Source organism: Fistularia commersonii, chromosome 34 (genome assembly GCF_037954325.1).
Source record: "Fistularia commersonii isolate RoL2024-O1a breed Wild chromosome 34, RoL_Fcom_v1.0, whole genome shotgun sequence".
In the NCBI taxonomy this organism is placed as follows: Eukaryota; Metazoa; Chordata; class Actinopteri; order Syngnathiformes; family Fistulariidae; genus Fistularia; species Fistularia commersonii.
In genome coordinates, this window is record NC_141317.1 from 8,615,698 (window position 1) to 8,640,032 (window position 24,335).

The 24,335-nt window shown below is 42.1% G+C and overlaps 1 protein-coding gene across 2 annotated transcripts; it reads right to left on the reverse strand.

Annotated features, from left to right (window-relative positions):
- Nucleotides 1-11,225: 11,225 nt before the first annotated feature.
- LOC147214487 (dystroglycan 1-like) lies at nucleotides 11,226-24,186 on the reverse strand. Of its 2 annotated transcripts, XM_086141389.1 has the most exons (4): nucleotides 23,914-24,186; nucleotides 17,300-17,378; nucleotides 16,815-17,222; nucleotides 11,226-15,161 (listed from the first exon to the last, which is right to left on the reverse strand). In XM_086141389.1, exons 3-4 carry the CDS (start codon nucleotides 17,178-17,180, stop codon nucleotides 12,852-12,854), a joined length of 2,676 nt encoding a protein of 891 aa, XP_085997515.1. In that variant the 5' UTR covers nucleotides 17,181-17,222; nucleotides 17,300-17,378; nucleotides 23,914-24,186; the 3' UTR covers nucleotides 11,226-12,851. The 2 variants fall into 2 exon arrangements, with proteins under 2 accessions (XP_085997515.1, XP_085997513.1); XM_086141387.1 differs by having other exon boundaries at nucleotides 16,815-17,378.
- Nucleotides 24,187-24,335: the final 149 nt, after the last annotated feature.

The following is a 24,335-nucleotide window of genomic DNA, read 5'->3' on the forward strand; positions in this document are numbered from 1 at the left end:
TCATGTACAAGATGTAAATGTAGGACATCCTCTGGTCTCTCAGATGCTTTCTCAAAAATTTGCATTTCTCAGATCAGGGAAAAACTGACCGCACCCAAAAAAAGGAATGAACGAACGTAAGAAGCCTGAAAGGATGGACCACTGAAACCAGTAGGCTATGCAGGAAATATTCTTAAAAATATGCAGGGTGTACATGTATCATACCAAGCATCGGTTCAACATGTCGGCCATCTGCTCAGCCCTTCCCTGTCTCTGTGCAGATTCCCTCCCGTGCAGCTCGACGTCTGACAGAGAGGCAGCGTCTGAACTCTCGCTCGCTGTAAGAACTCTTGCAACTGCATTTTGAATATGCCCCGGCTTTTTCAAGGTCTTTTTCGGGAGCCCTGTCAGAAGATCTGAAAATTTACGAGTCTTCAGGTCGCTTTTTGATACCGAGTGCCTGAGTGCCGCGGAGACAGACATAACTCCCGTCTAATTTCATATTTGGAAAGTTTATTTTGGCTCAGTTGCTTAAAAACTTACCGCTTAAAGATGAAAACTCCTCGTTTTTTGCCCGCCACCGAATGCTCGGTAGGAAAGTTTCATCTTATTTGGACCGATTTAAATCCACAAACTTCCAATAACAACCGCGAGTGGTTATAATATCCACGATTTGCTGCATAATGGAGTGAAGATTATCAATTAGCATTTAGCTTTTACTTGATTAAGAGACAACTCACGGTAAAATCAGAAGTAGAAGCTCGTCATTTCAGAGCGTAAGGCACAAAAAACTTCACAAAAAATAACTTTATATTGTTAGGATGGACACGAAGAGTTGAGAAAAAGGGATTTAAATGCAGATTTAAACCCATAGAGCAGCGGTGGGCAATTATATTTTGCCGGCGAGCCACATTTCTTATTTAATTTTTGATGATTGCGCGGGCCAATCATGGAAATTTAACAAAATGAAATTTGCGATGATTTTTTTTTTTGCCATTTTATTTCATCTTTAACATCATTAACAATCATATAAATGTACCCACATTATTTTGTGCGTAATCATCCGCACAAAAGGCAAAAAATTAGGAGTTTCTAAACTCAATATTGATTGAAAATACTTCTGAAAATATTCAAAGAAAATAGTTTGGCGGGCCGGATAAAAAAGCGAAACGGGCCGGATGTGTAAAATGTCTGCCGTAGAGACTGTATTTCACATTCCACATGTTTGTTTGTTTGGATGGTGATTAGTGAAAGCATTTACTCGGATTTTCCAAGAAATACTGATCGCAGCGCAAGCTAATCTTTCTGTTTGGATCGTCATTCATTTATTCATGCATTCATTATCTGCACCGGAGTTCGCCACGGCGCCGAAGCCCAGCTGTCACTGAGCGAAAGGCGGGGTTGATCCTGGACCCGAAACCAGTTGATCGCAAGGCCACATGTTAGATTAGATTCAACTTTATTGTTGATGTTTATTTGTTGATTATTTTTGTGCATGTACAGGGTAAAAGAAATGCAGCTTAGCATCTAGCCAGCAGTGCAGAAAAGCAGCAGGTGCAGAGAGAATATATAAATAAACAGTCCGAAACTGTGTGATGTCAATGATATACAGGCAATTTGCAGACTGGGTACTATCTACTTAGTATACAGATTGCTATTTGCAATAAATGTAGTGAGCTATAAGCGTAAGCTATGGGCATAGCTTACAAGAGAAAATGTACAGATGATGAACTTAAATAAATGAAATATAGACGGTAGTTACCTGGAGTGACTAAACTAGTGTGGTATTGTGTAGTAGCATATCGATGGCTGGAATGCTAAACCTCCTATCTGCAAATTTTTTGATTTGGAGTTTTTGCATTGAATGGGAAGAAATGGGACGGCTCCACATTTTCAGTCTGTCTGCAAGATAAAAAAAATTCATGCTATGCATTTTTAAATTATAACATAGAAATATAGTCTGTGAACAATAGAATATTCTTAAATATCTTTAACAAAGACCATGCTATAATCAAAGAAAAGTTTTTTTCATTTCCTGAAAAAAGTGTTTTTTTTTTTCAGATAGGAGATTTTGCATTCCAGCCATCGATATGCGAGTAGCATTTGTGAATGTATTCATAGGGGTGGCGTGCAGTGAGGTTCATGGCTGGTGAGGCGCGCCTACCATGAGGCAGGACAACTGTGTGCCTCTCTTGATGGCCGATACAGCAGGTCATGCTCATGTAGGCAGTGGCCTGGTGGCTAGATAACCCTTTCCCTTTTGCGCACACCTAAATGTATGAGTTAAACCTCAACAGGTGCTACAGGCAGTGACGTGCGGTGAGGGTCATGGCTGGTGAGACACTGACTTCATCAGATTTACAAACATATGAACCCTACAGTGTAGCTTATTCACCAAATAAGTCATGAGTCATAAGGAGAATCCCTGGAATCACAAGCGCCCCCTACCATGAGGCAGGAGAAATGCATGCCTCACTTCATGGCTCCTCGCTGCCATTTTATGGTCACTCAGCACGAGAAGTTACAGTTGTTGACAAAAAACACTGTACATTGGAAATGTAGTTCATATAGCAAACGTGTTAAACATTTTAATAGTAACATACAGAGAGACAGCAATATGGTCCTACTGCAGAGCAAGCTAGCAGTCAGCTTTCAATGTACGTTGAGGCTCAACAGTCCGCAGCCTCACCATAAGAGGAATCCTTGAAATCATGAGCATCCCCTACCATGAGGCAGGAGAAGTGTGTGCCTCACTTTGTAGCTCTTCGCAGCTGGTTTGTGTAGTTCATTTAGCAAACGTGTTAAATATTTTAATAGCCACGTACGGTGGCTATACTTAGTGCAGAGCATGCTAGCAGTCAACCGTCATTGCGCAATCTACATTGAGGCTCAGCAGTCCTCAGCCTCCCTGCACGTCTCTTCTCAGTGTTTTAATTGCAAATGTGAAAATCCAACGATTTTGGAGAAAAAACTAAAAACAGTGAAGGGAAATGAAAATACCTTTATAGTGCAAATCATTGATAAATATAAGCATTTAATTGTTTTTTTTTCATTTTTCATTTTTTTTTCTTTCCAAGATGGGCAAGTGAGGCACAGCCTCTCCTGCCTCACCTCACTGTTGGACATATGTACACACATCACATCTGGTAATTCACCCATTCGCATATTTGGACAATTTAGTGTCTCCGATGAAGCTTCTGTATGTTTTTGGACCGTAGGAGGAACCCTGAGGAACCCCAGAGCATGGAGACTCCACACAGAAAGGACGGAGGCCCCTCCGCCATCCCCGTCAGATCTTGCAGCCGTGAGGCGGCGCCGCTAACCGCCCAGTTTGCGCAGTCAAATCACAAGGCATCGTTTCAAATTGTGAGTTATAATCTCGCCTGCCGACTGTATTGCCGCGGATTGCGCGTGCCATTTTTCAGGCGGCGGCGGAGTGCGGCGCGCTCCGTTTGATTAAACCCTTCCCAAAGGCGGCATCAATTATGTATCGTCACAATGGAGTTAATGGACTGTAATAACAGTTGAAGATGACTTGACTAAATTTCCACATGACATGACAGGAAAAATCTCACTTCAGTAATGCAACAGCCCGCCCGAAATGGAGGGTCGCATTTTCCTTTGTTAATTTCTCTGTTAGCGTGTAAATCACGACGCCTCCTGACGGATCCGCGTTTCCCCGGCTAGAGGCGCGAATCGGATTCCGCGCACCTGTTAAGGATACTTCTTGTGATGCAGCTTACGTACTCCCTGCTCCCCGCGGGTCGGGATCCCACGAGCGGGGCCCACGCTGAGAACAGAAGGGCCAACTTCCATCGCCGGTCCCCTGACCGCACAGTCACTGACCCATCTGGTCATCGTGGCCAGCAGGACACACACACGCACACACACTGTGTGGACACGAGAGCGGCAGATCGCACGTGGAGGTGGAGATCATGCAGCACAATCACACACTGAGCAAGTTCTGCATTTTGTTTTGAAATGCGCCCTTCTGTGAATCACACGTAACGACAAAGGCCGAGCTGTTTCGCCGCCGAGGGGATGGCGGTGCATTTAAGCCACGAGCCGCAGGGGGTTCCGCAACATTCCAGGCCTCCAAAGGCGAGTGTCGGAGAGTTCTCTGCTCCCCGCCGACCATGGAAATCGCACGCAACCTTTAAATAACATTTTGCTTCGAACTCCTGTCATTGTTGCATTTCTGCGTTTTCATTAATAATCCTCAGAATTCTGCAAGGGGTTGCGTTCTCTGTAGCTTTAACAGGTTTTTCTCTCTGATACACTCGTGCTGTTGGAGTACCTTATTTTTGCACAATACGGCGCACTTAAAATCCTTAAATGTTCTCAAATATCTGCCGTGCACTTCATGTATGAATTCTTCTTATGCTTACTGACCTCCAACCAATTTTACACGGCACACTGCGCTCAAAAATCCGATCACTAATTATACAGCGCTGGAATACAACGTTTTTCCGTACGTACACTAAATTGTGTCCGCTGGCAACCATAAACCAATCAGAGAACAGTACAAAGTACGCTTACTTCTGCCACTTTTTTTTTTGTAATACCGCTAAATATTACTGTACATTTGTGTGTATGATGACCCCCAAAAATGGCACCTGTTAAGAGCCAGGCTTACGAAGCGGCGTTCAAAATCAAGGCTATCAGTCGCGCAATAGATGATGAGAACAGAGCAGCCGACAAAGAATTCTACATGAATGAATCAATGGTGCGGAAGTGGAGGAAGCAAGCAGACCAACTGCACCAAGTAAAGAAGATCAAACATAAAAAGCAAGACAACAAGATGAATAAAGTTCGACTAAACTGTTTTGTTTTTATACCGTATGTTTGATCATTCGCCTTATGTATGAAAATAGACCCGTTCATTGATATTGCGCCTTATGATGCGGCGCTCCGCAAAATACAGTAGATTAAAAAATCTCTCTAAATAACAAGAGTCATTTTTGTTGGATAATATTTTCTTATGGAGAAACACAAGATTCTAGTTATTGTTCGAAATTTACCTGCTTTCCTGTTTGCCCCTCATCAGCAAGATGCGGTTGTCAAAAAAGAGAAAAGTGCACAACGAGTGCAGGGTTTTCCAAGAAAAATGGACCACTTTTTATTTGTTGGTTGAGGTTAATAAGAAACCTGTATGCTTGGTGTGGATGCAGCACTTTTGGGTGCTGCTATGACTCAAAAAAAATACATCAAAAATGAGGCATCGTGTTTCTGAAATTGCACTTCATGAATCTCAGCTTGTTGGTCATGTATTTTTTTAAAGGAAGACTTCATTACATGTCAATATTTTTATAATTTTCCTGTTCTCTCCGTATGAAGTCTGAATGCAAGCATGCATATCTCTGTCGATGTGGCCCTGTGAATAAACTGCAGCTTCACCTGCGGTAAAGTAAACCACTGAATCAATATTTTCTTGTCTTTATTTTTTAAATGATTTCGATGTTATGCTTCTCGCAGATTTACATTCTCGGGCTTTGTTTCTCGTTAATCTACGCGCGCCATTTCACCCAAATTTGAAAAAAAAAAAAAAAAAAACATTTGGCTGTGCCAGAAAAAAAAGGGGCTTACTTTCAAAAAAAAAAAAAAAAAAAAAAAAAAAAGATAAAACAGAAAAAAATAAAGGAAATTTGTTTGTTTTTTTTCTTCATCTGCAACAACCGCGGCGGAAACCGCATCTTCCTAATCCCTTTAAATGCTTTTCGACTTCTAAAAATAATCTCAGATCCCCTTTTCTGTATGTTAGTGAGCCCCCGCCAGGCCGCAGAGAGACCTGTCTTCAGAGCAAGAATGCACGCTGATTCACCTCCAGCCCTCACAAGTTCAACATGACACGACCAGGGAGGGGGTTGAACCGAAACCGCGGCGCCGCTGCTTGTTGTGCTATTGTCGTCCTCCACCCTCAAATGCACAACCATGTAAATGTCTCCATGACAAGCGTGCGCCGCTGCCCTCTGGACCCGCAGCCCGCCGCAGTGCCGCTTACACCATTTACACCAGCCGGCGCAGCCAATACAAAGCAGCGTCCCCCCAGCATGCTCGTGGAGCCTTTCCCCCCGCCCGGTCGCCTTTGTCATGCCCGTGAACATCCGCGGGCCCCTTCCGTGCCTCAAAACGAGGATTTCCATCACAGCCCTGGACTGAATCCAATTTACGAGATAAGAGCCAAAATGCAATTAGTCTCCACTTTCTAAATCTGTGACTGAATGGCGGAGTCTCACTGTTGTTCTAACTTTATCTCCCTCTCTAATTATGAGTGTGACTTCAGAGAGTGCCAACACATTTTATTATCAGGGGGAAATTACCGAGGAGGAGCTCGTCTTTACCGACGCTGGATTTAATGAATACCTTTATTGAGTCACAGTATTAGAGCATCGGGTTTTGTTTTGTTTTTTGTTTTTTTTTTTTAAAAAAAGGTGATATCTTATAATGCCATCTTGTTACCAGTGCCGCATAAATGGCAATTGCTGTTTTGTATTTCATCCACCCAAGCCTGAGGAGGCTTGTTGTTTGTCTCCAAAGATGTGACGATCCCATGCTGTGATGCTACTGCCACCTGCTGACGCTGCAGAGACCCTCCTGTTTGGCCCTTCCGTCCCTGCAAGGTATTCTCCCTGCGCTGCTTCAGACGGGAAGATTTGTTCAGCACGTAATAACAGATGACAAACTGTACCTCAAAATAGCCCTCCTGTTCAGCAGCCCTGTGAAGCCAAGCAGCTTGGTGTCAGCATCACACGGCGTGCCAGCTGCAATACCCCGTTTGTCCACCAGAGGGCGCTGTGGTCCTTCTTAGTGGAGTTCTACTGCATCGTGATCTGTGTTTTTATTCATGCACCAGGATTCGATGTGGACTAATCACTACCAGACCCTGAACATTTTACTCATGGATCATTTTGTTTTATCTACATTAATGACTCGATATTTGCAATTCAAACTTTTTTTTTTGCGCCACACCTTGAAAAGCATTTGCAGGCAGTGCTAACCCTCTTCTCCCACTTCATGTTCCAGTAATCTAGAGCTTTTACAAACTGTTCAGTTTTGACAGAGGGATAATCTGTGAATTACCTGACATTTGCATGATTTTTGCATGAAATTCATTTTGAATTTCTCCCAGTAAAATGTTATATAGTAGTATTTTTGCTTGAAATTTATTTTGAATTTCTCACAGTAAAATGTTGCATAAAAAAGACTTTTTGCATGAAATTCATTTTGAATTTCTCCCCAAATGATGTTTGCATGAAATTCATTTTGAATTTCTCCCAAAATGATTTTTGCATGAAATTCATTTTGTTTTTCTCCCAGTAAAATGTTAGATAAAAATGATTTTTGAATTAAATTTAATTTATTCCAGTAAAATTTTGTACAAAAAAAATGATTTCTGCTCAAAATTTCTTTTGAATTTCTCCCAGTGAAATGTTGCATAAAAATGATTTTTGCATGAAATTCATTTTGATTTTCTCCCAGTAAAATGTTGCATAAAATTATTTTTGCATGAAATTTAATTTGAAAATTATTCCCTTAAAATTTTGTATAAAAATGATTTCTGCTCAAAATTCATTATGAATTTCTCCCAGTAAAATGTTGCATAAAAGTAATATGTATATTTACACTACATATATAATTGGTTTCAGTTGTGTTGTGCTTCAGTGGCGAAGATCTGGTGCAGCACGAGCGACGATGCGAACCGTCACATTAAGACCCCGTTCAGCAGGGCGCAGTGCGCACATTGCCGAAATCAAAGTTGGTAAGTGTGTTATTCAGCTAAGTTTGAAGTGCTCCTCGCCGTTAGATATTATTAGCATTTCCATTTAGGCACCTTTGTACTTACGCTCCATTACAGTTTAATGGGTCTCCTTTATAATCTATATATATATACTGTGTGTGTGTGTGTGTTTGAATATATCTATATATTAGTACACGCATATCCTGTTTGTTGTACCTGTATGCATACTGAGCAAAATATTTCGACGGATGGCCTTGAACGTTCGAAACAGGACACGCGGTCACTCATTACTTGTCTACCAATTATCCATCATCATTACTTTTTTACATTGTGCTCTCAGCCTAATGGGAAACAGAGTGCCACATTTCTTGAACTTCCAGCATCTAATGAGACCTATTACTGAGTCATCCATATCATGTGCTGCTGCCCACCATTATATATCTCTCTGCTGCTTTTCGTCGCTGAGAAGCAGATCACCTCACCGCCCCCTCAAGCACTTGGGTGTATTAAAAGGATAAATTGTTTTTCCTTTTCTAATCATGAAAAAAGAAAAAGTTTGCGTCAATAGCAAGGAGCGACAGGAATAATTACCACCCCGTTTGCGATGAGAGACGCGACGACGGGCCTAATAGCGGTTTGTTATGACCCTGGCTTGTTTTAAACGTTCCGACGAAACAGCGGTCGTAATCGACGTCGGGCCGGAATCCGAAAATATGGCGGGTGTTGCAGGTATGAGTCGGCGGGGCGGTTTGAACCAATTAGAAAGCAAAGCAATTTTAACCTTATCATTTTATCCTTGCTGTGTGTGAAGGTACGGCAGATGAGGCAGGTGTTTTGGGAGCGCGGGGCGACCGAGCGTCGGCAGCGTTGGGATTTCAAGTGCATCCAACGCATCAACAACTGAAAGGTCAGTCCCTCCTATGTTTTCATGTGCTTATACATTTTTTATCACGTACATTAACTTTAATTCCCGGTACATTATTTATGAGAGCAAGTGGGAGGCTGATGAAGTGAGATTGGCAGGGCATAAAACAGCCTCAACCCCACGTTTTGATACAGCCTCATTACCTCCTATTGGAAACTGTTATCGATTAGCTCGGCGCCATTTGTAGCTTCAAACTACCCGGCTGCTGCAGCAGCAGCAGTTGTATTATCCCCTCATCAGGAGTATTCATTGTCAAAACATCTCCTCATAAAGCAGATGCGCCGCGAGAGCTGAAAGACTTTACAACCGGCCGCTAAAGTACAAGCCATCCATTTGAATGTGGACTTCCCGTGTCCTTCTGCAAAGAGAGAAAAAGGGGTGGCGATTTATAACAACTATTATTAATAAATGTTCAATTCACAGACACGGGTTGGGAGGGTGGCTCACAAAGGAAAAATCCGACCGTGACGGAACAATAAATCTTACATTTTAGAATAAAATGTGATAATTTCACTTGGAAATAGCTGCATTTGAACTCCGCAGACTTGCATACTTACATTGAATCAAGAAAAGAAAAATAACTGGGTATCTGAGACATTGTGGATTCTTTCTATTTTTCCTTAATAATAAATCTAGAGTTTTCTTGATATTTCTGTTTACAACATAATGTATAGATTTGATTTGGCTTGAACGATTTTTTTTTTCTTCTAAACTAAAACAGTGACGCCTGTTGCTTACTTTTGATTTAATTCTGAAATCAGTTCAAATTCTTTTTTACTAGTTACAGGTTTGGCTTCAGACCCCTTTAGATAATAAGTTAGCAGACACACACTTATCTATACATGTATCAAGGTGCAGTAGTATTTGACTTGCTCTGCGTTTTTCTTTTTCTATTACAATGATCAGTAGAAAAGGCTGAAGTCTGTGTATTTTCCAACCACTAGGCGGCTCATTGAGCTCTTGGACCAACACAACCTGCAAGGACACAGCACACGATTTAACACTCTTAACGTTTATTTACTCGGCAGAAAAATGGCTGCTATGAAATTTATTAAATTTTTTAATTGTCTTATTTCATCCGTAAATTTTGTGATGTGTGACTATGAATGCATGCATATCAGCATAAAATGATAAAACAGTGAAAATCTACAAATACAAGCGCTTTTTAATCCAGATTTTTAGCCTTGCACAAATCTGTCGTCTGGAATTTATATTCTATCTCAATGTTTGGATTTCTGAAAGTCCACCCGTAGCCCATAGCTCATCTTATCAACCGAGAGATCTGTTCTTATCGCGGTTATTTACCCACCTGGCCAGGCGGATTGATTAAAATTATTTAATCTTATTATGAATCGACTGCTCCAACATCTTAATGAGTCAGCTGTCCAGCGAGTCGGTTTTAATTTTCCGGTTAAAATCATTTCCAAATATGGGTTATAATAACAAGGCTGAGCAATGGGAGGAAAAGGCCGTCATCACGTCACGTGACATACGAGAAAACTTCAGTGTAAAAAAAATAAAAATAAAAAGAATAAGGATGAGTTTTGTTTTCTGTGCTAAAAGATGTCCTTTTCCTCTTTGTTCCCCAGAGATCACCGAGGCATTCAGAGGAGCCGGACGGACGCAGGAGGGATCGCCGACGTGGCTCAAAGGTAAGACTACAAAAAAGTCCACAAGCAACTCGCATCCGAAAACTCTCACAGCGCATTTGGGAGAGGGATTTTGTTTGAGAACTTATGCAAGAAGTGAGGAAGTACTTGAAATGTCTTTTTTTTTTTATTGCAATTTGCTACTTAAATTACAGTGTATTGGCAAAAGCAGCATGAGTGTGCAGTGTGTCACCAGTGAACCTTAAGTTGAATAACGAAAAAGACAAAATAAAAAAAAAAAAAAGGTTCAACTTAGAATTTGAGAGCAGATATTAGTCAGTTATTGACATTTCTGCGAGATGTAGGAACAGAGAGACAACAGAAGAGAGACTGCCCACCTAAAAGCCACAGAAAAGGAGCACTTCTCTCAGAATATCACACCTTCACCGGGGCTGCCTGCGGTATATTTAGCTTGTTAGGCAAACGTGTGCGTCTCATGCTAAGGAGAGAACCGACCAACCGCTGAAGCGGTCCAGTGGCTCGCCGTTTCTACCCGGAGCGGGCGACAAGTTAACATAAGGCTACAGAAAGGCCTCAGGTGTTTGTCTACGCTTTTCTACATTCACATTCACAGAAGATCAATAGTAAGAAAAGGAAAAAAAAAAAGAAGACTTTTTGAAGTTCAAATTAGATCCTTTCATTCTCCCAGCTCTTTAAGCCCATTAGCATTTCATAAATTAATGAGTAGTTATCGGTGAAGCTAAATGTGTGTGTGCGGGGGGGGGGGGGGGGGTGTGAGATTCTCATTTGTCATCAAAAATGTGATGTAAAATCAGACAATCTTGTTTTTCAACACATACGATATCAAGCACGAGCAAATTGAACATACAGGAGGATTCACCCCAGTGGTTTAGTGTCTGTGTGCTCTGGAAATCTATTGTGAAAATAAAACGTCAATTGATCTGCATCAAATAAAAAGGGACTAAACACCGTCTTTGAGGCTTTACAAATAGTATTACATTTTATTAATATACTTTCATAAAACAAGTTTAAGACTGTATCAAAAACTCAGTAAAAACATTAGATTTTTAACCATTTTTTCTTATGGTGATATCAGGTATGAAATGTACATAATTCACATATTGTTGTGGTTTCTTTGTTCCCCATCATACACAGGTAATGCATTTTTTTTCCTTTTTCTCATGGGCAGGTAAATGTTCTTTTGCCTGCTCGCACTCTTTTTTTTTCTTTTTTTTTTTTCTCCATGATTGTGATCATAAATCTAGGCATACAATTAAAAAATAAAATTATTTCCCGCTCTGGCTCTCCCATTCTAGACTAAGTTTACTGATAAAACACTAACATTATGGAGTCGTTATTTTTATTTTTTTTTTTTAATTTCACAGGCACACAATTATGTACATCCCCATGTCCCCATGCCTCGTCCGAACCGAAAACAGGCAGCGCGCTTAATGCGGCGCAACATCCGGAGGCAGAGTAGGAATAATACGGCACTCTGAGCCCCTATCCCCGCCCCCGCCCCCATACCCGCCCTCCCATACCAACTGATAAGACCAAAACACCACGATGGATCCACCTCATTGACTGTGTGGAAAATTCTCACCCTGCTGTGACCCGAGTCATAACTGTTGTAGCGACCCCCATGTTTGCCTAGTGACAACGCAAACCTGTTATCTCATAGTCTGGTTCAGTAACACAAGATTTAAACCGAGAAAACAAACAAAAAAAAAAAACGAAATTAAATGAAATCAAACGTTACTCGTTTCGTAACTGAATTAGGTTACATCTACAACAGGTGACATCAGTGTCTTCTGTGATCAAGTACCAGAGGAATCTGTCGGTCAGTCATGTGGAAAGTTAAAGATACAAATAGAAATTGTTTCTTATTACTGGACTACCACCTACTGCGGTCGATTCTGCGCAAGACACACAGTGCGAGGTTTAACAAGAATTTGCATAAGTGCAAAGATTGCATGTTATTTTCGAGAGGGAGCGAAGCAGAGGGAGAGCGCGAGGAAAGATTTAAGTCTAGGAAACAAAACAGGTTCTGTGTAAGTAAAGTGTTTCATGCTTTCAGTTTGGCTTTTGTATTTTCATTCCCCTCTAGAAATAACAGGTGCAAACTCTTAGTAAACCTAGCGGAGGAACAGATGAGTGTGATATGGAACTCAAAGATTAACGTCGTGAGGGAGAGCATCAAGTCTGTTGTCATGGTGACTTCAAGGCCCTGCGGATTTCAGTCTCCCCTGCTTCTTTATTATTTTCTATACAATAGAAATAGTACATCGTTGAAGATAAAATTGACTCTTCTTGGCAGAAACAAATAATATGCAAGAAGTCAAAAGCAGATCTGAAAGACAACAACAAGAAAAAACAAGAGTAATGGAATTACAAACTGTTCTCCATCTATTTTCCCTGTGCCAGTAGAATAGTACGATTTCGTGTCTTATCCATGATGGTCAAATATGTGTATGGTTGCCTGCTCCTCTACAAAGTCAAAGCCGTTTCATTGATCATATGTGAATTTACTCCTGCAGTAATGTTTCGACAAGCCTCCCTACATTGTACCTGCTTTCCAAACTGAAAGCGCCGATGTTGGTTAGGGAGGCACGTAGGGGGGCGGTGACCTGTAAGAGGTCATGTTCTTTGGGCGAGAGCCTTTGCCCTCTATGGGCACAGTAAATGGCGGCGGGGGTTGGTAAGGAGGCGCGTTGGGATCGTCGTCTTGATAAACGGAATACTCCTCTAGCAAATCCTGGTTGAGCAGGGTGCTGTGCGGGCCCGCCATGTTCGGGTACTCTGGCGGGGGCAGGGGAGGCTTCTCCTCCTGAAGAATAAGAGGGATGCTGGAGGACGGGGGCGACTTGGAATCATCCAACTCGTCGGCAAATATTATAGGGACTCCTTTCTTGATAAACGTCGCCTGCTCCTCGATGGTCATCTTCCCCTTGCGCTTCTTGCGGTAGCAGACCATCGCGATGATTCCGGCGATGAGCAGCAAGGCCGCGACCACGACGGCAGGAATGACCGTGTGTAGGTAAACATCGTCACTGCTCCGACGACCGGCGCCAGGCGACGGTGTGGTCGTAGGGAGGGCCGGCAGGGGGGCCTCCCCCGGAGGGATGAACGTGTACCTCTGACATTTGTTCGTGCCACGGACGGAGATGTTAATGGGTTTGAATTCCGGCTCCATGGCTTTGATAAAGGCCAGTTTAGGTGTGCCTTGAGGATCAGATATCCTGTTGCTGAGCACGGTAATCTGGTCCTTTGGACAAGAATTCTGCGGGAGGCTATTATTGGTCCATTCCACGACAATGGAGCCCTTGGTGATGCTCCTCAGGGTCACCGTGCTGCTGTTGCGATCACCAAGGGCATAGGCCAACTTTTTCGTCAAGAGGATCTTTTTGTGGACGTCGTTGCTTATAGTCGTAGCGTCACCATGGAAACGAGCAGCGAACACTACCGACGGCTTGTCATTCGCCGACCAGCTGTTGACGCGCACCTCAAAAGCGTCCATGATGCTCCTCCCCCCCTTGTTTTTGGCCAACATGAAATACTCGTGTTTGCCCTCGTGCTGCTCCTCCGCAAGTCCGTACAAAAGCTGGATGGTGCTGTTGAACTGGATCCAAGACGATTCGCTAACTGCTTCTTTGGGGGTGTGCTTCAGTGTCAAACGCAGCTTGTCAGTGGTGCCATCCTCTTTGTCGAAGAATGTATCTGGGGGGATCTTCACCTCGAAGTACGTGCCGACCCACACGTTTACTTGATCGATGGGGTTGCGGATCTCCGGAGTGTGACTGACGTCCGGAACCACAGAGAGAGGGGTGGTGCGCCTCGGCGGCTTAGCTGTGGTAGACTTGGGCTCGCGGGGGGCGGGGGTAGATGTTTTAACTTTCTTGGGTTTCCTCGTCGACGAGGGTTTGGGTCTTTTGGTGGTGCTCGGCGGAGTTGGCGAAGCGGTGGCTTCCACGAATGTGGGCCTGGTCATGGTAGGCTGAATTGGAACGGTGCTTGTCGTTCCCAGTACTCTCGTCGGTTGTGGGGGCCCGAAGACGGGCGTGTGGGCTATCTGATCTTTGACCCTCATTGTGGGCTTCACCGGAAGAGGTAAAGGACCCCGGACAGGGGGCGCGGAGTTGTCGGTTGCTGTGGCGATGGAGGGTGAGGTCGGGGTGGGAACGATCCTCACCGGGGGTTCCGGGTGAGTTGTTGGAGGGAGCAGAGAGGGCACCGGAGTCGGAGTATTATATAACTGTCGTCTGACCCTTTTCGTTCCGTGCGGCTTTTTGTTGACAATATGCCAACCGACCACCGGATATCCCAGGCTAGCGGACATCGTTCCGTCCTTGGCAGAGGATTGGACACTGGTGATGTCGGGGATACTGTTCTGGTCAAGCGCACATCCCAGTTTCCATGACAGTAAAGCTCCGTTCTCCACCACTTTCTTGGCATTCCCCGGTCCCGCCATGAAAGCGGACATGTCGAATAAGCGGTTATTGACGACGGGGACGACCCTCATGTGCTCGAGGGGTACGTGGGAGAATTTTCGCATGACGCCAAGTAAGCCGACTCTCTGCTCAGCGGCCATCTTTGTCAAGTCAGCGTCCAGTATGACCGTAAGAACCGTAACAGGCTCCTCGGAGCCACATGTGAAAGGCTGGAGGCCACTGATATCTCCCTGCAGAGTGAGTAGGGCTGGCTCGGTGTCTGCACGTTCCTCCGGGTATACCTCGATGGAGAAGACTGTGCTGTGAAACATTGGGCTGCCAGGCTTCTCAACCGTGTCTCCTCCAGACACCAAGATATGATATACACCTTTATCTTGTTCCAGGGCAAGGCCTTTGAGAATGCAGCTTTCTTTGCTCCAATATAACCAGGACGGTAAAGATGCCTTTCCCATCTCCGTGAGCTACATGACAGAAAAAAAGGCATCATTAATGATTTTACGAGACATGAAAAGTTAGAACAGAGCAGCTCGCAATTAAGAGGGGAAAGAGAGGAATGAACTGAAATGTGCCAGACAGAGAAAAACACACAAAGCAACGAGGAGAGACGGCAATGAAAAAGTTCGACAACAACAGAAAAGACTTTCACTATTTCTGTCACCAAATTTACATCTGATGTGGTCCACCGCAAACTGCAAAGTAAGACGGAAATACACCGCGCCCTAGTCACGCTGCATTAACTATTTGAGTCATTGGGAATTATTTCAGAATGACAAGTCATTCTGCATCATCAACTAAGCTAAAAATTACACCACCTTAGTCAGAAATCTAACTAGGAACAAATTACACCACAGCTCACATCACTGGATAAAGAGTGTATTTTCATAATTTCTCCAGCGATTGAACATTACCTGGCCCAAGAGGCCACCAAAGTCTGTATGGAAAGCACTGCCTGAGCCTTTTAGAGAAGACAGTGCACATCTGTGACACTGTGTAAAAACATCATGTTACATAGATTAGTAAATCATTAGTAAATGCCAAATTTCAAGGTTATGAAATATTTTTGTTGATTTATCTTAAAGTCATTTGTAAACACAGCCCTTAATTCATTTTATGTTTGTTTTTTTTTCACAGAGTGATGTTTGAGGTTAATAAGCGTTGCTGTATTGCTATCCTTTAAATCATACATATAAATGCTTAATTAGGCATAAACATCTTCAATTTAGATTTAGTCTCCAAAGCACTCGTACATATGTTGTAATAATTAAATTAATTAGGAATTTTAGAACTGGAGTTTACAAAGCATCGCAGCCTACTTGAAGATCTCATAAGCATTACATGGATAAAACAATTTACTTCTGCTCTATTAATTTAGTGTTTTGATCAATTTCTAAATACTCTGGTTAATTATCTTAATCTTCCAACATGATCCAATGAACAATAGTAACTCTGAAATAACTGGCTAGTATATTCATTTGAGCAGAAATTGTGAAACCCACGACATTATGAGCTACGGTAATTACATCCGAAACAAACTAATTTGTTGATCGAAACACATCTTTTACAACATTAATCAATCGTTGTTGATTGCATTATGCATTAATATGCTTTATAAATCAGGAATTAGTTAGGGTTTTTTTTTCAATCAATCAATGCTTGATTAAAGTTTTATAAGAGTTAGGAAAGTGTTATTCATTCATTCGTGGTACACTTATATTCCCGCGCTTCAAGTTTACAGAACATAGTGAGGCTGAATTTGGATCAATAAATAACGGCTTACTACTATATAGCGACACATTTTCACATGATCCGCTAATGAAAAAAAAAACAACAACCAAATGACAGGAGATAAATGTCAACAACTGTTAATATCAGACAATCTCAAATTTTCTCATGTTTATACAAATAACATTAATGATGTTGTATGATCAAACAAAAAAATGCACGTAAAAAAAAATTTAATAACAAATGCTACTCACACGTAAATAGAACATCATGATAAAATAGATTTAACTGAAAATAAATGATGCACATTAACATTTATTTTAAGCTAATATTGCACAGAGGAAATATTTCCTGAACAAATTTGTAAAGGAATCTATGTTCCGGGTACTTACGTGGACATTGCAGCTGGAATTGGTCGGCCCTGGTGGAACCTTCAACTGGAACACCTGGCCAACAATAGCTGAGGAGTCAGGAATGCCAGTGTGCAATCCCCCACTCTTTGAAGAAGAATCTGGGATAGCTATAGGCAGCCCTTCACCGACTGAAGATGCTGCACCCTGGAGCTCAAAAAGCACAGAAGACTGCATGGAAGCCTCAAGTTCCAAAGGCATCCTGTCCACCAGCGTCTCTTGATTTTCCAGCATTACACCCTGGGCCATGGCCATCAGTAGCCCCACTACCAGGGAGATAGTCCTGCTTGAATGAAGCCTGTTCTTCTCAGCATCCCCACGGCTCATGTCTCTCGGTTTATAGTGCATAGCAGTAGGCCTTTGGGCTGCCTAACAGATGTCTATGAATGACTGAAGAGGCCACATGCACTGAAGTCAGTCAAATGATATGCTTTGGGTCAGACTCGCGCACTAGTGGCTATGCTCACAGATTGGGTTTCTTCTTTGCTGTCCTCTCTGATCCATGTAGAGATCATTAGCAGCCGGTCAGACAACCATGCCAGGCAGCTACGGAAGAAAACGAAAGCACAGACACACACATACACACACACACAACAAACAGTTGTGACAAAGAGACAGGAGAGGCATTGATGCAAAATTTATCGCAGCCAATGCTATTAACACAGCCTTTCGATTGCAAACGATACAACCCATCCGCCGCTGCAATAGATGTATTTTATATGAGCCAGTTTGGTCCAAAACAAGTAAGCCTAAGCATGATGCAATATGATGAGATGGGAAAGTTTACACTGATTCTCTTAATACTTGATCCTACATTGAGTGTCTTTTTCATGTTCAGCTTTATGTCTCTTTTGCTAGTCTGTGCGGAAGGTGTTTCATTCAATACTAGACAGAGTAAGAGTAGGGAAAAATAGACAAAAAAGCAGTTTTAAAGGGCACTTATGCTTGTAACACTTTGTGTCTCGTCAATTTATATTCAAGTCACATCAGGTATTTTAACAGACCAAGGTGTCTTATAAAACACCAATGTCCAGTGTGTTTCAAAATTCACAAAACTCTTTACAGTTGTAACACATTCAACATTTCCTCAGTATTTTAGTACCTGGTAGTCTATCCATACTGCCGAACTGTTTCTGTCATCAGTGTTTGGTACTACAATAAGAGAGTTATTCAGGACTACAAATGTTATTCGGTACGACAAATTTGTCAATATTTTTCTTATACAACTTCTAACTGAGGTAAGAAATAAAAAAAAAAGCTATAAAGCTATAAAAAAATGGATGCAATCCATAATTATGATGAACATTATCTGCAGCCACTGAAATGAATGTCAATCAAATTGCAGGCTATTTCGGCCCTAGATCGTACGTGTCAGTCAAAAGAATAAAACATCCTCAAAAAATAACTAAATCTCCCATTCGTCTGAACTTCTGTCATGCCATTTCCACTAATAGCGATTCTCTCGAGATGCATTAGTGTCAAGGGTTGTTTGTCTTGGTTGTAAGTTTTAATTGGGTGCCTTGAGGGTTGGAATTAAGAGTCTCCATTGTGCTGACCCTTCCAACCCCATTCCTGTAGTATTGTACCAGGCACTGGAGGGTCAGCCAGTTTCCTGGAATCCTAATGATTGACCGGCAGAAGACTGTGATGACAAATTAAATACTTTCTCATTGTAAACTGAGAGAAGGGAACGACTAAGCAGGGATATTCTAAATCACATTTTAGTAGAACGTCAACGAGGAAAATCATTTACTTAATTGTATTTTCTATCATATGAAACACGCTATGAGAGACTTGTGATTTTAGGCTGAGAGACAAACTTTACTGAATGAATGAGCGGCTCTGCCTGCTTGGTCTTTAATACCAGCCTTCCAGTCAGGCTTCTACCAGAAATGGAGGAGCTAAAAATATTGCATTTGTTCATTCATCCACTTGTTTTGTTTCCGCGTTGGTATTTGGGCCTTTTAGGGCCAATGTGGTTTGATTGTTATGTATTAGTCGTTGGTTTGTGCAACAGTTTAGCTTCTGTATTATTCCTAAGGGAAATTCTCCGGATTACATGCACACCTCTGGCCACCAGGCCCCTGCTTTAGGGTTTTAACCACAATCTCAAAGTAACATTGTCCATATGAAACCACGAGAGCTGCAAATAAGGCTTTCACAAATTGGCCAGAAAGACCCAATGTGTGGCAGTTTTGTCCAAACAGGCTTAAATTCCAACCTGTTGTATTCATGTACTGTATGAGTGTGTACGCCGGGTGCTTATTTTCCTCTGGATGGCAAGTCGTGCATTTTTGACCATGTAATCAGCCTATGGCCGGCCCTCCAACCACACTATCTGGCTACAACCACCAAAAACAGTCGTTCCTTCACTGGCACGACAGAAATTGTATATTACAATTGTCAGGGGGCTGAGCAAATAAATAGAAAAATGGTTTTCCAAATAATACAATAAGAGTAAAGTATTCTGATATGATTAGCTGCATTAAACTACATTACAGAAGATATCTGATAGCAGTTTTCACTGAGAATAAAGTTCTGAGGAAAGAGTACAAAGTGTGAGATTTGGTGTCGTTTGGACAAAAACATGTGGTCCGAACCCCACTGTAATCGATACATATTCATGCAGATGGAATGAAAAGGGATGGAAGGGCCTTTCACACTTTCACTAGAGGCGCCAATGTTTTCCTATGGGAAGAGTAGGGCCGCTCAACACAGGGGCAACACTGTTCTTGGCTTTGTGCATCGCCAGAGTTCACCGCCAAGCACTGCGCTCAAAGTTCAAATTATTTAAACTCTAACCTTATCTGTCACTGACCTTTCAGGGTGCAACCAATGAAATAACAGCTGTACGTGACCAGAAGCGACAATGGAGGTGACATGCAGAGAGCAGACCATTGAAAGCAAACCCCCCAAAGCTTTACTGCTGTGCTCTGCAGTCAACCTTGCAGTGAAGGAAGACTCACTAGCTTTTTTGTCTGAAAGGCCCTTTGAAGATAAAACTGGGTTATCAAGCAGTTGGAGAATGTATAACATACAATTAATTCACATTTTTAGAACTCCTGTAATTTGCACCATGAAATATAACCGTTTGGCTTTTTGCATTTTCTCTTTCAACTCCTTCTCTACTCCCCCTTCCCCCACACACATAAATTTAAATAACAATATAACTTTCATTACTTTATTCCAAATTTACCAGCCGCCGTAGCTTATCAAGTTGAAAACAATTCCTGCATCTATATTAACAAGAAGAAAATGAATTTTAAGCAAAAAAAAAAAAAAAAAAAAAAAAAAAAGGCCGACCTATATGTATTTGTTTAGTAAAGTAGGCAGCAGATTTCACATTACTCAAAGTCATGAGCCATGTCTCCCCTGACCCTGCAACCATGTTAGGGCATGTGCAGTCAATCGGTTCTGTGGATTTACACATCATGCCTCATACTCAAGACAATGCATCGCAGACTTTGAGGACATGGAAGAACATAAAGACCTAAGTATGGTAAACTTACGTGGGTAAAATATTTAGTTCACTACTGTTTACCTATGCATTTTTGTTTGGGTGTAAAAATAAAAGGGTTCCCAAAGCTCTAATTATATGCAGAATTAGCACTACACCTCACCTCAGACTGTTACCACACAGGCAAAAAAGCAACATCTGAGAATCAACTACCTCCACAAAGTTCAGTAGCTACAAGCATGCCCTTATCTTCCAGTGTGTCAGTGATGCCAAGTCGGATTAATCTCATCGTGCCGTGTACAAGTTTTGGCAGAACGATTTGTGGCGTGCTGTATTTTCAAATAACCAACATCGAAATGTGTTTGGGACTGAATTTCCAAATACTATTCAACAAATACGTTGGCTTGGCTCAAGGGCTGAGTGATATGTCTCTGTAAAACTGGTTATTTGATTGTCCAATTTCCACAGAGAAGGCAGGCCGGATAACACTGTGCAAATGCCTGCGGCAGTCAACACATGCTATTCACATGAGCATCTAACGTTTTCCCTGAAAAATGTATGTTACCTTGAAGGTAAGTCGCAAGAATAGCCAGAATTTGTTATGAAGAGTAACACAGTTATTGCAGCTCAATCACTCAATTGAACATGCTGATGCTCAAGGGGTAAAAACTGTATTCATTAGCATTTTGACATTTCAAACACCATATGTGCATTTAGCTACATGTTTCATTAGCATTTTACAACTGACATAGATAATATAATTTGGAAATAAATAATATGGTAAACTGGGATATACAGCTATTCAAATCTTAGCAGAAACGCATCTGGTTTTAGTTTTCCAGAAGCCTTCAACGACCGGCTCCACGTAGTAATCTGAAGCGTTTAACAGAAGGATTTTTCCTGTGTTTCCCCAGTAAGATAAGGAAAACCTGTAATTTTTTTTATTTAAAGTTTGACGTTTATGATAATGACAAGAAAAGATCGAAAGAATATGAACTAGAAGTCACTGGTTTGACAAATATATTAAAATTAAAACACGAATGAGAAAATTGTCCTTTTACATCTGCATGTCTTTTCAACAGATTACTGATGGAACGCTGGCATGCAATATTCATCTTTTAGAAGTCATTAAAACAGTGTGAAAACAATCCCATAATCAGGCAACCAACTCAAAAATGATATGTAAGAAAAAGTCCAAGAATAACATATTCAATGTTAACATTAATGATTTTGAGGAATTAGCATCAGCAATAAACTCAGGATAAGAAAAAAAAAGCTATTAGTATTGAAAATGATTAGATTATTAACTATTATCTGACATTTTCTTCATTAGCTAAATGCTGAATATAGTCTGTGAACGTTTCCCCGCAAGAACATGCAATTCCAGTTGTTTCCCTTTTAGGATTATGAACGCTACCTCCTGTCTCCTGCTGGTGTGGAAAGTTATTTTACATCACATTTGTGCAGAATTTACATGGCAGTTTATCATCTGCTGCTGGTGATTTGGTCCAGTCATGGATAATGTGTCGAGACACATATATTAGTGTACTATATTCTATGACATTAGCATAGTATTTTTTGCCCTTAACCCTCCACCAATAAATCTGACACAAATGAGACAAAATCCGTTTTCACAGGCAAGATGACACAATAAGGCATTTCCTCATGTTGTTTAATTTCCTGTCATGGGTATATTACCATGAAATGAGAGCCACACCAATATGGGTGATGGAATTAATGTGTGGCAAACACAATCACAGTAATTACATATCAATGTCATTTTATTGTTGTCTCTCTCATATTAAAATATACAAATTCAAACTTCTCTTTCCACAGGGCTTGCCAGATTATCTTTTTCACCACGGTAAGTCTTCGACTGCTGCTTTTTGACTTAACTATTCATCGCTTGCTGTGATACGCTCAAAAATAGCTCATTAAAACTAAAGTAAGTTTCAACCCCTGCCCAGAATTACACGTGATTACAATGAAGCAAAATTTTGAAACTAAATAGGAGTCAAGAGTACACGTTTATTCAACTCGATCTACCTTGTTCCAATAAAGAATACACTTCATGTGTGTTTAACAGCAAAGATACGGAGATCTCACTCACTGCATGTGACTTCTATGAATGTTATTCACTGCAGGGCGTCATGTCAGAATCAGTTCCTTTCGTTATCAATTAACGAACAAGTTGTTATGAAGTTTGCTTAGATGGTTCGATGATTTAGGTGGGGGGGGGTCTGCAAGTGCATCTGCAACAGTGGCATCTACGCTGTAAGCAGTTCAAAAGTAGTTAAACTGAAATACATGTAACATAAAAATAATTAAGGCTCGTTGCAGTGGCAGTCAAGGCCAATTGAACTGACGTAGCACATCCAGCAGCCTCTTGATAGTGCATGAGCTGAATAACAAACATCTCCACAAGACAGGATTGCTTTGCAATTGGATGTTTCCCTTCTATTTGCCTGCACACTGTCAACAACGTCAACATATGAGGAGGGAAAACAAAAGCACAAAAAGTGAACCTACGCTAAACTTGTACTTTCTGTGAAGACTGAAGAGTTAAATTCGGGTGGAATACAATGGCTCGGTGAATCTCTGCCCGAGTAGCTAGTTTAATCTGAAATTTAGCAGCTGTTATGACGTGCTAATTGATTTACCGTTCCACTAGCTAACCGCTGTATCGTTAAAATAGTCCCTGCTACACATGATCACTTTAGGTGAAGAGAAGCCTTTAGAGCAAGAAATAAAACAACGCGCTGGGAAATACAGTTAATAGTACAACAGGCTGAACCAGTTTTACCCGTTGTGCTATAAAAGGGAGATTCAGACACCGTGATTTATTTGTAAGAACGCCGTTAATACGCCGCGATACACCCAAGTGAAACCTGGACCCGGGACGTGTGTCCCCGTTCTTTAAGCTTACAAACTGTACGTTAGCGAGCTAGCTAAGGAGCTAGCTGCGGCGTTAGCCTAGCAACCGGGCCCATTCCAGCTGCCCTCAATTCTTAGACGCTCGGTAACGTTAACGGTGGGCCTTCGGACACGAGAACGCCGCAAACAACTTTCCACATAGATTTCCAAAAGGGCGTCCGACGGTGTAAAAATAGACTTCTTATTCCCCGGAGAGCAAAAGCGAATCGTTAAACTGGGCAAAGAAGAGGGGGGGGATGTTAACTGGCCACATCCAGCGCTCGATGCTAGTGCGGGAGATGCACCTGTTTTATTCTAGGCGGAACAAGCGGCGAGATGCTGCCGCCGCGGTTCCATCCGGCAGCACCGCTGACTGGCTGCCTGGATGAAATGTTTCAGCTCACAACCTCCCACTCGGTTAAATAATACCCATTTTAAGGCTTTCATACGGGCAGTGTCACCCGAAAGACCTCGTAACGCGAGGTAGAATCTCCGTTTAAGAACAACCAAAGTCGAATCGGCGCGGAAGGATCAAGCGACGACGGTGGCTATCGTCGTTTGCGGCTAGCGCCGGGAGTGGGTGCCGACGACAAATATCACTGGTCGTCGAGGAGCAGTTGCTCGTATTAATCCCACAAATGACGAGACAACGGCGACTTTTAAATAACACTAACGCGACAAAGAGCGACAGAAGGCAACACTCAAACTGACCTTGTTGGGCGAGCTAACGTTAGCTAACTCGCGCCGCGGTGTCTCCTCTTCCAGCCCCGGAGCGCCGCGGAGACTTGCGAAATGCCATTAAAACATACGCTCTCCCTCCTCAGCGACACACGAACGTATGATTTGTGCTGTTTAGGGGGGGAAAAGGATGTCCGGGCACAACGATTAATGTGTTTCTGTTCGGATAAAGACGAGCAGTTTGCTGCTCGGTGTCATAATTTTGTCTGTGACTACCCCTCCCTAGCTGCTTTCGTCCTCGGCGCTGACAGGTCTACAGGTTGAGACCAATCGTATGTGCCAGCAGGACTCCGCCTCTCCTGTATTGGGATACTTTTTCAGGTAAAAACACAAATAATCTGGATAAAACTCTTGCATCTGCAGGCTGGGACACATGTAATGATGTCCACGTCGAA

What these genes read in the sequence shown, in the direction of transcription:
- LOC147214487 (XM_086141389.1), bottom strand. Translation starts at nt 17,180, where the DNA reads ATGCACTATAAACCGAGAGACATGAGCCGTGGGGATGCTGAGAAGAAC. An exon ending in ATTCCAGCTGCAATGTCCAC is followed by an intron (nt 15,162 to 16,814) that starts GTAAGTACCCGG and finishes TCTGTCATGTAG; the next exon opens with CTCACGGAGATGGGAAAGGC.